The sequence below is a fragment of the Caenorhabditis elegans genome, chromosome X (assembly GCF_000002985.6).
Source record: "Caenorhabditis elegans chromosome X".
Taxonomy (NCBI): Eukaryota; Metazoa; Nematoda; class Chromadorea; order Rhabditida; family Rhabditidae; genus Caenorhabditis; species Caenorhabditis elegans.
Genome location: NC_003284.9, coordinates 1,506,527 through 1,521,487, shown reverse-complemented (window position 1 = coordinate 1,521,487; position 14,961 = coordinate 1,506,527). Strand labels below are relative to the sequence as shown.

The following is a 14,961-nucleotide window of genomic DNA, read 5'->3' as shown; positions in this document are numbered from 1 at the left end:
ACTTCAACTCGAAAAAGTTCCAATTAGTGTTCATAAAAAGAAGGAATCGAGATTGGATTGGATGGTAACAACCTTTTGAAGAAGCGGCGAACAATGAACGACAGTTGCAGTTGGGACCAGCTATGGGTAAGTTTTTATTGAATCCTTGGTAAAAACTAAAATTTAAAATAAGAAAACAGGCTACTAAAATGAAAAAACCGCGGGTCTAAAAAAATGGCCAAAATCACCAAATGTTGAGCTGAATTTTTTACGATTCTAAACCGTGAATCCTCCTTTTTTCCTAGTTCAACATTTCAAAAAATCTACTGATTAAAAGTATGTACATATGTGCCTAAAATTGTAATGTTATGCACTTCACACTGTGAAAAGGTTAGAAGGTTTCCACCAAAATGAGAAAAATGGCACGAAACTTCAGATTTTCAAAATTGGGCGCTGCTTCAAATTGCTGAACTTTTAAAAAATATGTCAAAGTTCCAAGATACCAGGATTATGCCTAATTTGGAAAAAATTGGAAATATAAAATTTTTCCAAATTCTGTTACAGCTCTAAAGCACCCACGCCACGAATTTCCAGAACCTAGAATTTTTCGAGACCGCCGCAGTTTCAAAACTCCAAAATTTGACGAAATTCCGGGCCCAACCACTTTAAGGATTATTTTCTGGGAATATGCAAAAATAGGGATTTCAATTGATATCATGGCAAGACGTCCGCAGGGTTTTGCGCCGCACTATATTTTATTTGCAATTGCCTGGGTGGGGCGCGAAACCCGTTAGATGTCGGACCATAATATCATTTGTATCGATATTGGGGTACTGATACTGGCATGATCACAGATGGGCGGTCCCGATACTTTTTGAAATTCGGTAAAATTCCGAAATTTCTAAAGTTCGGATGAATTTGAAATTTGGCGTTTGCCAACTTCTAGTGCAATTTTATAGTTTCGATGTGGAAAATCCTTGGATTTTTCTCAAATTTTTAATAAAATCTAATGATCCCCCCCCTCCCCCCCACCAAACATTTCTACTCGTTCCTACATACATTTTCGCATATCACATATACCTTCTCGTCTCCCGCATACATAATTTAGTAGTTGTAAGCAAGATCGGGGGGTGGCGGGCGATCACAAAGTAACGGCGGAAGCGGCTCACCCACCCTCCGAACACACTTGAATTAGTCATTTGTTGCTAATGTAGAGGTGGATACTAATAAGGAGTGGCGGGAGGTGTATAGAGAGAGTGAAAGAGAGAGAGAGAGAGAGAGAGAGAGACGCAGAATTAAAAAACAGGGTTACCTAGTGGGTTTGCTGGGCGCACGTTAGTATGTTTTGGTAAATGCGCTCTAATTTTAAAATTCAAAAATGGAGTGGAAATTTCTATAATATATTTTAAAAACATTTTTTTTTATTAAATTGGTCCGTTCACACTGATTATGCCTACTTTTTTAAGACGTTGTATTTTTAAAAATTGATTTCAAAAAAATTAATTTTCTACTCTCTCTCAAAAACTTCTCTTAAAAACTACAAAATCCGATTTTTTTTTCGCCAAAGTTTCTTATCAGTTTACAGAAAAATTGTGAACATTTCAGAAATGCCAGTATGACACATCTTTTTGAACATATCAGTTTGTGCTTGAATTTGATTCAGAAAAACAGCAAAATTTTTTTTCTTTCAAATTTTCCCAATACTTCAGCCAGTTTTTTGTCGTTTATAACAGTAATCTACCGCAGAGATACAAGCTTATAGAACTTAAAGCCGAGAGAGTGTGGGACGAGGGGAGAGTGCAGACTGTCTTCAATTTCTAGTGCTCAAAATTTGAGAGCATGTAACTTGAGAAATGAATTCTGAAAATTGGATTTTCTATCGATTTACTCTTTAAATTTTCAATTAGGGCTCCCATGTGGGTGCCGCAAACGCCGCCCTCACGCCGGGATCCGAAATCTTAATAGCAATGCGCGAAACCCAAAAAATGTCGGATCGCGGCGCCTACATGGGAGCCCTGGTTTTAATATAATAATGGTTCCGAACAGTTTTATTAATAAAATTGCACAAACTTTCTGATCGTCGGTTCTCCGCTCTTTCCTTATCGTTCACTTCTCGCCAATTTAATAGGCAAAAGCGGTAGTTGGGGAAGGGCGGAAAGCGCAAATAAACACAGCTTCACTCTCTTTTTCTCCCTTTTTCGGCACCAAAATCGTACTTTCTGTGATTGTATTTGTGTTTAGCAGGGAATTATCAATAAGATTAGAAGGTTTTTTAAAAAGAAAATTTTTTGTGGGGTCCCTGTAACCTTGGATGTAATTTTATAACATGGTGCATCGACTGAAAACTACACTAGCAATTTTTAAGTTTACGGTTGAAACTTGTCACTTTTACATACATATTAAGGGTTATCAGTATATTATTCATTCAAAATTTGTGCTAGTAAAGTGAAATTTTTTCTCTGTTTGAAAAAATATGATAAAATGCCAAAAAGAACGTCATTTCCTATGACAAATTTTGTCCGATGCACCATGTTCAAAAAATTTCTTTGGCTCTCACATATTTTTCAGGTTTTACCGCCAAACTTATCGGACTTTTCCAGTCGATGCACCATGTTCGGATTTATTTTTCTAGACAAAATTATTGCTGCTCCTTCAAAAAATATCGATTTTTTTACCTGATGCACCATGTTCAAGTTTTCTGAGAAAAATTTCTGTAATAGTCGAAAAGTTACCGAGAACATTTCAAAACGAAAATGTCATTCTGCTTCCGTTCCCCATTCCCCCCTACTTCTTCAGCCTTACTGTCAATCCATTTCAATTCTACAACCATTTTTCTTCATCTCCCCTCATTTTCCCTTCCTCCTCCCCCTTCTAACTTCTTCTTCTTCTTCTAGTCGCGTCGTCAATCGGTGTTGGGGTCGACAATTCATTGTATATGTAGATCACATTGCATTCGGATTGCGCCCTTCCGTCCTGGCGATAGTTTCTAGGACGCCGCGCCTTGGACACTCACCGCACCTTTTTTCTGCAAAGTTTGAGTTTTTGCTTGGGGCACTTTAAGTCTGATTTACATGGAAATTAGACTATATGAGCTCTTAATTTAAGTTGCTCAAACTTTTTGAAAGTGTGCTGGTTTTGTATGTACATCTGGTTTCTTAGAGAATCGGAAACAATATACATATTTGCTTTTGAATTAATTATGGAGACAGTTTTTCTAGTTAATTTTCTTTGAAATTTTGAAAGTCGTCAATCTAGGTACCTAATGAGCTCAACCTCGTAGAATGGACAAACATTTGAAAATTCTTGCTCCAATTCTAGCTTTTTCCAAGTACCTTGATTTACATAGTTAGGCTCCACAAATTGACGCAATTCCTCAATTTTCAGTTTTAAACTAAAAGTTTCCCAACTTTGGATTTAGAACTCTGTACAAAAAAGTGAATTTCTTTAAAAATTTAAAGGCAGCTTATGTATAGTTAAAAATTCAGAACCAAAAAAAGTACATTTTATTTTCCTGGTATTTTTGAACAGTTTGTCTTGCCTCGCAAAAGCTTGATTGTAAAACTAAACAAAACTCAAAACCAATTCAAAATTCTCTAGAAGCGTCAGTGCCTACTTACAGCTGCTCCACGGTGCCCTGTGCTCCCAGCTGTTAAAAGTAACAGGGTACCGTCAAATGGAACGTATGCGCCTCCACCCTCTCTCGCTCCGATTCCGCGCCGCTCTCCTCCCGAACAACCACTCATTTATTATGAGTTTTTAATCCATTCCACGTCCTCTTTCCTCTCCGCACCGTTCTGATCTCTGCCTCTCTCCACTGGAGAAATATTATTGTGCGACAGCGGTGCGGTGCGGCGCGGCACAACTCTCCCGCACTTTTTGTTCCTTTCTCCATCTATATCTCTCTTTCGGCTGACCTGGGGTTCCTCGGGAAAACGACGACACATCATGCTTGACAATTCAATCCGATTGGGATATTGGATATTGGATATAGGGCTTGGAAAGTCATAGGTCAAATTTCTCTTTTTACATATGGATTGTGGCTTGAGAACCTCTCTGGCAGTCTAGCTCTAGTCTAGCCGTCTAGTCTAACTAGAAATCTAGAAAATTTCAAATGTAAACCTCTAATTGTTCCTCTTTAGTTTTGGACCTTCCACTTTGTAGGCTCATGTTTCAGTCCTTTTTTTTGTGAAATCTAACCTTTTTTTCAACTACAAAAAATTCATTTTTGATCTACTAGTTCTACTAGAATCTATACATTTTTTTATACCTAATATGTATACCGTCCTTCCATCTCATTCTACCCGTCCGCTTTCTTTGATAACCTCATCAACCATCATCGTCTGACAGACATGTTCCGTTCCGGACGTGACACAGTCCGTCTGTCGCGTGCATCGATGGTCGACTTGTTTCACTCGGCGTTTGCCACGAATAACAATAACGATCATCATCATCACAACAACCACCACAACCACAACCACGGGTATCAGGAAGATACGGCTAGTCGAATTTATGGGACAAAGGTATGCATTTAAGTATGCGTAAATCAGACCAGAGGTTTTCAAGTCTAGACATATTCTAGCTACTTTCAAAATATCACTGAAAGTCGTAAAAGAGCAGAAGAAGTTTAGAACATTCTGGAGTCTCGAAACTCGGTTCCATTTCGAAAAACCCATAGTTAGGGCTTCCGTGCAGAAGCCAGAGCGCCTGCTGTGCCTTCTGTGTAGTGCGTCGCGGAACCCGAAAATTGTCGGCCGCTGCTGATAACACTAAAAGTCGCAAGAGTAGCGGGACCCCCTGGGTACTATGCATTTGTTTCCCCAAGAAATACCGTAGTATACTATAATTTAGATGTTACGTGCAAAATTTAGTCCTATATTTTGCCGGTATTTATATATTACCAGTTTTTTTTTTTAAAAAAGCAATTTTTCAGTCTTGGACCTGTTTGCTCAATGAGCAGTACTCCAGTAGGAGCTACGTCTTGGTTATATTAAATACATCCTACATTTTCAGGGTCTTTGACAAGTTTTTAGTCCAAAAGCAGGGCTGAAAACGCCCACTTGCTCAAAGAGCCCAACCTTTAAAGTTTGCAACAGTCCATCGTTTGCCTGTTTTGTTTCTCGGCGCACAATCAATTGCTTGCTCCGCGTTCTTCTTGCGAAATTCAAATGCCAAAAGCAAACACTGCCCCCATTTTCCTGTTTGTATTTTCGTTCGAACAGCACTATTGTTGTGTTCGTACGGAATTTTATATAAAAAGTATGTATTTTTGCTATAAAAAACTATATACATATATAGTGAACAGCGAAGCGTGTGCTCACCCACGCGTGGTATTTGAATAGAATCGGGGGTGAGAAGTCAAGTGTTTTGCGTTGAATAAGGGCGAGTGAAGTATCGAATTGAAGGTAATTGGCGCGGGATGCACTTGTAGTAAGGACTTTGATGTCGGACGAGTAAAAGGTACGAAAAAGTTAAAAATCGATATTTCGGGGGAATTTCAGAGTGCTCTGGCAACGTGAAAAGTATGATTTACAGGAGATTTATTCCCAAAAACTGAGGAATTTTGATTGAGGGAAAAGAAAAAAAACTATACCTTTTGGGGCATTTTAGGACCTGCTCCCAGTAAATGAAAAATCACTAATCTGGACTAATTTTCAGGACCAACAAGGTACTCTCAATGAATACACTGGAAAAGGTATCGACCTGCTGGAGCGGATAATGGCTTACTCAAAAGAACGAGCCAGCATCGAGTTGGAGTACAGTTCTAAGTTGAAGTGAGTGATTTTGCAATTTGTACATCAAAGGGTCCAAAACTACTAAATTTCCATAGAAAAACTTTAGGGAAGCTATAGTTTAGATATACTTGCTGAGAGTTTCAAATTTTGGAAAGATTTGAAAAAAAAATTGAAAAAAGGCTACAGAGAAATGCTTTACCAGCTAAATAAATTTTTGGCATTTCCACATTTTTCGAATCGAACGTACAGGAATGTACCTACCTAGGAATCCTGAAAAAAAGTTGGCAACGTTGCCAAACTTCTAGGTTTTTACTGACTACTCAACAGCTATATTGGCAGAGTTTACCGGAAAAAACACACCTTAGAAGCTTTAACGGCAACTCATTTGCCGGAATTTTCGGAATACAAAATTTTTTATCTCCGAATGTTTTTGGAAGCTTTCAAAACCTAACAAGTCTATCCTTAACTTTCCAAATGGTTCTAGAAGTTTTGGGAATTTTACAAAAATTTATATTACTTCGCAATAGTTTCTGGAAATTTTTCAGAAAGTTACTAGAAATTTTCAAACATTTTCCAGATCTTCAAAATTTTGCGAAAGTTTTTCCGAAGTTTCTCAAAAGTTTGATCGCCTCGCAATAATGGCTGGAAACTACCAAAAGTTTCTCGAACATTCTGGTAGTTTCCATTTTGTTGGAAAATTTTCCAGATTAAAAAAATATCACTGTTATTTTTCTAGGATTGCCGAAATTGAACTATTCCGGCTAATAAAATAAATTTGAATGTTTCAGTAAAAACCTAGTTTTTCAGTAAAAATCTAGTAAATTGTGAACAATATGCATTTCAACCAAACCCCAAACATTTTTTACAGAGCCCTGTCCAAGAAGACGGCGATGAAAATGAAGAGTGAAAGCGAGCTGTGGAATTCGGTGTCATACGTCAAAGGATTTCATGACGTCATTGCCGGAATCGTCCCAGTTGCCACACAACACGAGCTGATTGCCGAAAATCTGAAAAGCGCAGTCATCCCGTTCACAACGCAAAAGATTGCCGAGTACCGGGTGGCGAAGAAGCAGCTAGAGTCGGATAACAGTAATTTGGGAAAGCAGTTACGGATGGTTATCGATGAAATGGCGAAATCGCATAAGGAATATGTGTAGGTGTTTTGTACTTGGAAAATGAGCTCTAAAAGTCGGAAAAATTCAAATATTGTGAAATCCTCATCGAGAAAAATCAATTATTAAGTTTTAAATATATTTTTTCTTATTTGAAAACGGACCCTTTTATAGGTAAAAGCGTACTTTGAGTTGGAAAAAAAACCTATATCAAAAATATTGAGATTTTCATAAATACAAAATAATTGATTTAAAACCACTAAGTAGCAGTTTTTAAAAGTCACATATATACTTAAATTTAAGTTTAAATTATCATCTTTTAAGACACTGAAACATAATTTTGAGCTCCTGTAAGCCCCCGCTCTAGACTGTTTTTCGTTGAAAATTCACGCACAACCTCGTAAAATAATAGTTTGAACAAGGACAGAAATTCAAAAAATTAGACCAAAATCTATTTATGGAAAATGTATAATTATAAGAAATATACGTTCCGCCGACTTTTGGCCTAAACATAACAGTGCTCACTAATCATATAATTTTTGATCATGGTGCATAGAAACTTTCAAAGCGTTGGGGTTCAGCGTTAGCCAGTTATCAAATAGTCCACGAAGTAATCACCGAAAAAAAATCTTGTTTTTTCCAGAAAATGCTACAAAGAAACCGAAGCCGCCATGCTGAAATATGCAAAAGCCGAGAAGAACATGGACATCTCACGTTTAGAACTGGAAAAAACCAAGAACAACTACCAACAAAAGTGTGGAATGCTGGAAGAGTCCAAGCAGACTTATGCAGTAATGACTACAAAAGCGAACGAGGAACAATCGGCACACTATGACCGGAAACTCCCACAACTCTTGGATAATTATAAGAAGCTGCACACAAATCGGATCCTGGATACGGTGGAGATTTTGAGCAAGTGTGTTGAGGCCGAGTCTTGTGTTAATCAGATTATTGGTGAGTAAAAAGGTGGTTTTATGGGAACCAGAAATTGTCGGGCTTACAAGTTACAAAATTGTTTCCGTTTCTAGTACGGTCACTATTTTTGAAGGACGATCCGTTCTTCAAGCGCTATGCACTGCGGATCAGGGAATCCCGGCACAGGGGAAGGATCCCACTGGGCTATAATTTAAGCCACGTCCTAGCTGGGTGGCCAGTCATAAATTACTTCACTTTCCAATAGAGACTGGGTGGTCCGTGGGGGTGGCCCGGCTTGAACTTGTGACCCCCAGCTTGCTAGCGGCCACCACTACCGACTGAGCTATCCCGTCCGCTTTTCTTTCGAACAGTCTTACCGTTCAAAATAATTTTTCAGCAAGCTGCCACAACGACATGCGACGTGACATTGGCCTAATCGATCCATCGCGTGATGCGAACCTGGTGGTGGAGAATATGAAGTCGGGACATCCTGTGCCTCAGCCGTTCGTCTTTGAAGATCTGGGACATCCACAGGATCGGTCTTCGTTTATGGGAGGTGGCGCGTCGGGACCAGCTGGATCCATGGGTAAGCATTGAGTGGAAAATTTCTGGGGAAAAAGTAGCCTTCAACGTGAAAAAATAAAATAAAATAATTAATTTTGTTGACTAAAGTACATTCAAATCTTATAGGTTAAGCTTATCTTAGGTTAAGCTTATCAAAAAAATGTGATACGCAATAGCGCTCAACTGCGCTCAGTCGAACTGAAAAATTTGTGACTATTTTTTCTTTTTTTTTGGAATCTCGGAATGATTTTCTGTTCCTAGAAGACTGTGTCTTTTTTAATTAAAAATTAAAAATTGAAAAAATTTGTTTTTGGAGCTCAAACAAGGTATGCGAAAAAAGTAAAGCAGAACATTTTAGATAGATTGTGCGAACCTATTTCCAAAAACCTATACGTTTCAAATTTTCAGATGGCATGGACGCTACAATGAAGAAGGGAGGCACCCTGATGTCGAAAAATGGCAAAGGAGTCGCCAGAAAACAGTCGATGCACCAAAAGTTCTTTGGCGGAGGCACCGCGGATAAGAAGACCGATAGCGGAGACTATGGCACCCTACCACCACAGCAGCGTGCTCGGAAGATTGCCGGAAAGATTAGCGACTTGGAGAAGGAGAAGGATCGGGCGACACAGAGTCGCGAGGGTGTCAGCAAGATGCAGGCTGCCTACCGGGAAAACCCGAAGCTCGGCAATCCGAGCGACTGTGACGCTCAGCTGGCACAATATGGACATGAGATTGACGCGTTGAGCAATCAAATTCAAAAGTTTAAGATTCTGCTGGACGATGTGAATGCTCAGTTGGGAGCTGGTGGATTGTCTGCGACGAGCGTTGGCGGGAGTGACACGCCGCCATCGATTCGGTCGGTTTCGTCGGCGTCGTCGGGCGTTACGTCGAGAGTGAACACGATCAATGATGCGCACAGGACTAATGGAGGGGTGGGCGGAGGTCGTCGGGAAAGTTTCTCCGGAAGTAATGGCGGTAGTGACACGGATCCGACAATAAACGGGAATGGACATGGACGTGATGAGGTATGTTTGGGAGGTTTGATAGATCAGGCTGGGAAGTGTAATAGGCTCATGGTGCATCGACGTTTTGAGGTCAGAGGTCAAACTTTGATTTGCAAATAGTTTTTTTTTCAAATTTTGTCATGGTGCATTAAATTTTTAGTCTGACACAAAGTTACCGTATCGTGGAAATTTTGTATACTTACATGTACTGTTGTAGGAGTACTGTGAGGTTACAGTATCATTGTAGAAGTACTGTAGGGTTACTGTAACTAGAGAAGTGAACTTGAAATTAGAGTGTGGTCATTGTCGGGGTATTGTGGGGGTAATGTTGGATTACTTTAAGCGTACTAGAGTAGTATTGTAGTACTGAAGGGGTACTGTAGGGGTACTGTAAGCATTCTGTAGGATAACTGTAGTGTTTAAAAAGGTGAGTATTGTGGACATACTGCACTGGTAATTTACGTGCACTGTAGAGATATTGTAGGAGTACTGTAGGGTTACTGTAACTAGAAAAGTGAGCTTCAAGCTTTTGAAGAGGACGTGGTCAGTGTCGGTGTATTGTGGGTAGGACTACTGTAGGGGCACTATTGTAGTACTGTAGAAGTACTGTAGAGGTACTGTTGGATTACTGTAGGAGTACTGTAGGAGTACTGTTAGCCCTTTCTGTAGGACTACTGTAGTGTTTAAAAAGGTGAATGTTCCAGCTTTTCAATGCAAATTTTTGACAAATACACTTAATTTTCTCCGATTTTTTCAGCTCTACGAAGAATGCTCCAATCCTAACCCGGTGCTCGGTGAAGCAATTGCTCAATTCGCATTTGACGGAGCTCAAGATGGAACGATTCGCATGGAGGCGAACGAGAAGCTGTGGCTGATTGAGAAGGACGAAGGCGATGGATGGACCCGTGTGAGAAAGTGAGTTTTTTTTGTTTAGGAGATGGTTACGGCCATTATGTGGGCGTGGTTCTTGGGCCAATTTGAAACAGGGACCCACAAAATGGTCAATTTCCCAAACTATCAAATTTTTATACTTAATTTTTGCAGAGAAAACAACTCGGCGGATGGTTTCGTGCCCAGCTCATATCTCAAAGTCACCTGGTTCGGAAAAGTCTGAGCCGCCACCCATCAACCCGGCTCCTCGCACATTTTGCCACATATTCAACGGTGTTTTTTTGTTGCTCTTCCTGCTCTTCAAGTTCAAGCCGAGCTTTATGAATTATTGATTCTTTTCTTTTCTTTTTTTCTTTTTTCGTGTCATTTTGATCTGTTTTTGTCCCGTCCTAATTTATCCTTGAATTTTTTTTTTGAAATTCAAAATTTACTGTGTATTTTCTATGTTAGAAATAAGACCATACTTTTTTTCCGGAAATTTTAAGACATTTTCAGTTATTTCATCTATCTTTCTCTCTTCATCTCTCTCGCTGCTCTCCACAAACTTTCCCTTTTAGCACTGCTCTCGCGGGTCTCTTGTTGCTTGAGAAAACGACGCAAAAAGTACAGTACCCCCTCTCCCGTTTCTCTCTTTTCTCTCTGTCAAATGCTCCCTGCTTTTCATCCAATTTTTTTGGAATTTGTTTCTTTTTTTTTTTTTGAAATTTCTAATGTAAATGTGCTGTGCTCCTCTCATCGAAATATGATTTTTCCTTGACCTTATTTGTAAATGTTTTTCTTTCTGAATTTGAAATGAATTTATGATGCTTTTACACTGTTAGCTCGAAGAAATGTTTTTAAAAAAATATTGGCAGGAAGGTTGTTTTAAGAAAATTTTATAAAACTTATTCAAATTGATCAAATTTTAGTCGAAAAAAGATTTGCTTACACAAAATCACTAAAAATATTTGAAATTTTGACCTTGAAAAGTTTATTCTGAATTTTTTTAAACCTATAATTGAATATTGGAAAAAAAATTGTTTTCCAAATTTTTTATAGAAAGCAACTTTTTTTTTCAAGAAGAGGGAACGTAAAATATTTTTTTGCAAATACTTTATTAGTTTAGCAGGCTTATAAGCCTGGGCTTAGGCTTGGCGTCAGTGGCAAGCGTTGGCTTAAATGTATTTTGATAAAAGTGGCTATTTAGGCTTAAGCCAGTGAGTCATGAGGATTTTCAATATTTTATTCCAGTTGGGAATCCTAGTATGTTTTTCGGGCCCTTAGGCTTGTCGGATTGGGGATTTCCTATGATTTATTCAAATTGGGTTTGTTCCTAAGTCTAAATAGCCCTTTTTCTTTTCTTTTGCGCTCCAAGCGCCAAGGAAGGAAAAACCGTCTTGCAGACTTTTTAAGAGGGTAGGCTTACGCTTAGACTTGGCTTAATCTTAGGCTTAGGTTTATGCTTAAAGTTAGGCTTAGTCTTTGGCTTAGGCTTAGGCTTAGTCTTTGGCTTAGGCTTAGGCTTAGGCTCAGGCTTAGGAAACTACAAAAAATTGAAAATAAAATTCTAGATCTAAAATTGCAATTTTCTCTCTGGATTTCTCAAGGCTTCTGGGCAATATTCATGAACACTCTGGCATTTTTCCCATTTCCGGCTCTGTCGGCGATTAGTTTTTTCGGCAACGATGGCTCAACTCACAACTTGTTTTATGTCTGGGTGCTCTATTATAGGTTTCATATGTTTTACCCCATCCATTTAAATGAATTAAAAAAGAGAAATTCCCTCTTTTGGAATTGAACTCATCACTCAACACCAGCGCCATCTACATATAAACACTCGATCGATATATACACCGTTTTTCCGTTTGTGGTTCGCCTTTCCCGTCAAGACGGGGAGGCGATGACGTGCGGCGTCGTCCTTGCTCGTCTCTTCTACGATCGATAAGTGTTCCTATCAACCTGCATTCTTTCCACTGCAACTAGCGGAACCCGTGAGATGTCCGTACACCCAGAAGATGACCTCCTTTCATATTGTTGTCCCACTATCTGCCAGGGTCCTGCGAAAGCGTATCTCTGGCCTGGCGGAGGGCCAGCTAACTCTCTCCCTCAAGCCTTCGGGAGCTTCCTGGGTTATCGATGAATTTTTGGGGATCTGCCGGGGTCCTGCGAAAGCGAATCTCCGGCCTGGCGGAGGGCCAGCCAACTTCGGGAGCTTCCTGGGTTATCGGTGAATTTTGGGCGGTCGTTGTTGGGTGCCGCATGTCTTCGACCCCCGCTAAGTGTGGGGGAGCCGGGTAAAACCGCACGTTCGAATGGTCTCTGACCCAACTCTCTCGTTTGTCTGCTTAGGGTAGGCTAGGTCTGCCTAGGGTAGGCTAGGTCTGCCTAGGGTGGGCTGGGTCTGCCTTGGGTAGACTTGGGCTGCCCAGGGTAGGCTGGGTTTGCCTAGGGTAGGCTAGGTCTGCCTAGAGTAGGCTAAGTCTGCCTAGGGTAGGCTAGGTCTGCCTTGGGTAGGCTAGGTCTGCCTAGGGTAGGCTAGGTCTGCCTAGGGTAGGCTGGGTCTGCCTGGGGTAGGCTGAGTCTGTTTTGGGTGAACTAGGTCAGCCTAGGGTAGGCTAGGTCTGCCTAGGGTAGGCTAGGTCTGCCTTGGGTAAGCTAGGTCTGCCTAGGGTAGGCTAGGTCTGCCTTGGGTAAACTAGGTCAGCCTAGGGTAGGCTAGGTCTGCCTTGGGTAAGCTAGGTCTGCCTAGGGTAGGCTAGGTCTGCCTTGGGTAAGCTAGGTCTGCCTAGGGTAGGCTGGGTCTGCCTAGTGTAGGATAGGTCTGCATAAAAATAAAAAAAGAAAAATTCCAGGCAATTTCAGGCAACTCTGTTTAATTCTTACAAAAACTGAGAAAAAAATCAGAAAAAACTGTGAGCTGGTTCAGAAAATTTTTAAAAATTCTTTTAAAAAATCTACAAAATTTCAAAAAATCACAGCCCGTTCTAGAAAATTCTAGGACGTTCCAGAAAATTACAGAAAAGTTTTAAAAATTCCAGAAGATTTCAAAAAATTCTATTCCATCCCAGCCGCGCTACAGGGGTTTTTGTCTCGAATTCAATTTTAATGGGTATGCAAAACCTTGCAAAAAAAGGGTGGCACAAAAATTTTGGATTTTTGGGAGAATTGATATGGTATAAAATTGCTAATTTTTTTTTAAATATTATGGGTACGTTTCTAGACCTAGATATTGAATTTAAGACGCGCTAGAGGGGTTTTCATTTTGAATTTCATTTTTTACAGGTCCACCCCCCGGCCCAAGCAGTAACCGACTGAGCCAGGGAGGATGAGGAAATCCTAGGTCCTCGGTGACTGCGACAAAAATGTTTGTTTGTTTTTTCTTTTTAATTATTTCCCTTAAGCAAAAAAAAATTCAAAAATTTAGACACTGAACTTATCTATAATTTGATCTAGTAGTAAGTAAAACTGGCAGACTCCAAAAATGTCGGAACATTTGTGACACCTACTCTACAACTCACACACATCATTCAGGCATTTTTGATTCCCAAAAATACCTGAAAAGTCCACATGATATAAATTTTTAGATCCCCGACGGATAATGGCCAAATTTTACACTTTTGGATCGTTTGTATTCGATTCACACTTTTAAGAATGAAGAACTGCAGGCTTGTTTTTCTTAAAATTTTTTAGTCCCAAAAGTTCAAACTGTTCAACTCTCCACCACGGGAAAATTTTTTGCGAATTTTTTCATCCCAAAAAAAAGGTCGAATTCCAATTTTCCACAAAAAAACAAAAATAAAAATTATGGAATTCCGGAAATGTTTTGATAGATTTGGATTCTAGATTTTTTAAAAATATTATTGGTATGTTTGTGGGCCAGAAAAATAAATTTAAGCCGCGCTAGAGAGGTTTTTATGTCGAATTCCAATTTTCACTGGCACAAAAAACAAAATTAAAAATTATGGAATTCCGGAAATGTTTTGATAGATTTGGATTCTAGATTTTTTCAAAATATTATTGGTATGTTTATGGGCCAGGAAAATAAATTTAAGCCGCGCTAGAGAGGTTTTTATGTCGAATTCCAATTTTCACTGGCACAAAAAAACAAAAATAAAAGTTATGGAATTCCGGAAATGTTTTGATAGATTTGGATTCTAGATTTTTTAAAAATATTATTGGTATGTTTGTGGGCCAGTAAAATAAATTTAAGCCGCGCTAGAGAGGTTTTTGTGTCGAATTCCAATTTTCACTGGCACAAAAAAACAAAAATAAAAGTTATGGAATTCCGGAAATGTTTTGATAGATTTGGATTCTAGATTTTTTTAAAAGTATTATTGGTATGTTTGTGGGCCAGGAAAGTAAATTTAAGTTGCGCTAGAGAGGTTTTTGTGTCGAATTCCAACATTAGAAAGCATACATATAAAACAACATTAAACTCGAAAAAATAATTTTGAAAAAATAATGTAAGTTTAGCTTCTGGAAAAATAGTTATGGCAAATACCTATTCTCAACTGAAACTTGAAATTTTACCAAATTGACAAAGTCAGAACTTGCGAAAATAAGTGCTCATTTGAAAAGCACAAGTCGTTCGACTGGTGTACGAATATGACACAATGTTTGCACAAATCGATCAAAATAGTACCTAAATTAACAAAAAACTTATCATAAACGTCCCAAATATAGTTCGATCTGCTGCGACATTTAGCAAAATTTGAGATTTTCGAAAACTAAGTTCGAGCTTCTTGAGTACTCAAACAGAAAAATTCAAAATTTTTTTTGATCTTT

At 39.1% G+C, this 14,961-nt stretch overlaps 1 protein-coding gene and 1 non-coding gene across 2 annotated transcripts; both read left to right on the top strand.

The window, feature by feature from the left end:
* On the top strand, positions 1 to 11,017 carry toca-1 (Transducer of Cdc42-dependent actin assembly protein 1 homolog). The gene is made up of 8 exons (NM_171940.9): positions 1 to 126; positions 5,635 to 5,750; positions 6,580 to 6,864; positions 7,467 to 7,777; positions 8,136 to 8,324; positions 8,711 to 9,327; positions 10,064 to 10,221; positions 10,351 to 11,017. The coding sequence occupies exons 1-8, from the start codon at positions 94 to 96 to the stop codon at positions 10,418 to 10,420; spliced, it is 1,779 nt and encodes a 592-aa protein (NP_741723.1). The 5' UTR covers positions 1 to 93; the 3' UTR covers positions 10,421 to 11,017.
* Positions 11,018 to 12,368: 1,351 nt separating this feature from the next.
* Positions 12,369 to 12,438, top strand: F09E10.16. The gene has a single exon (NR_102149.1). It is a non-coding gene; the product is annotated as an Unclassified non-coding RNA F09E10.16 (non-coding RNA).
* Positions 12,439 to 14,961: the final 2,523 nt, after the last annotated feature.

Bases quoted from the DNA above. Each gene is read 5' to 3' on its own strand.
- toca-1 (NM_171940.9), top strand. From the start codon at position 94: ATGAACGACAGTTGCAGTTGGGACCAGCTATGG. The intron at 127-5,634 runs GTAAGTTTTTAT...ACTAATTTTCAG, and splicing joins GCAGTTGGGACCAGCTATGG to GACCAACAAGGTACTCTCAA. The intron at 7,778-8,135 runs GTGAGTAAAAAG...ATAATTTTTCAG, and splicing joins TTGTGTTAATCAGATTATTG to CAAGCTGCCACAACGACATG.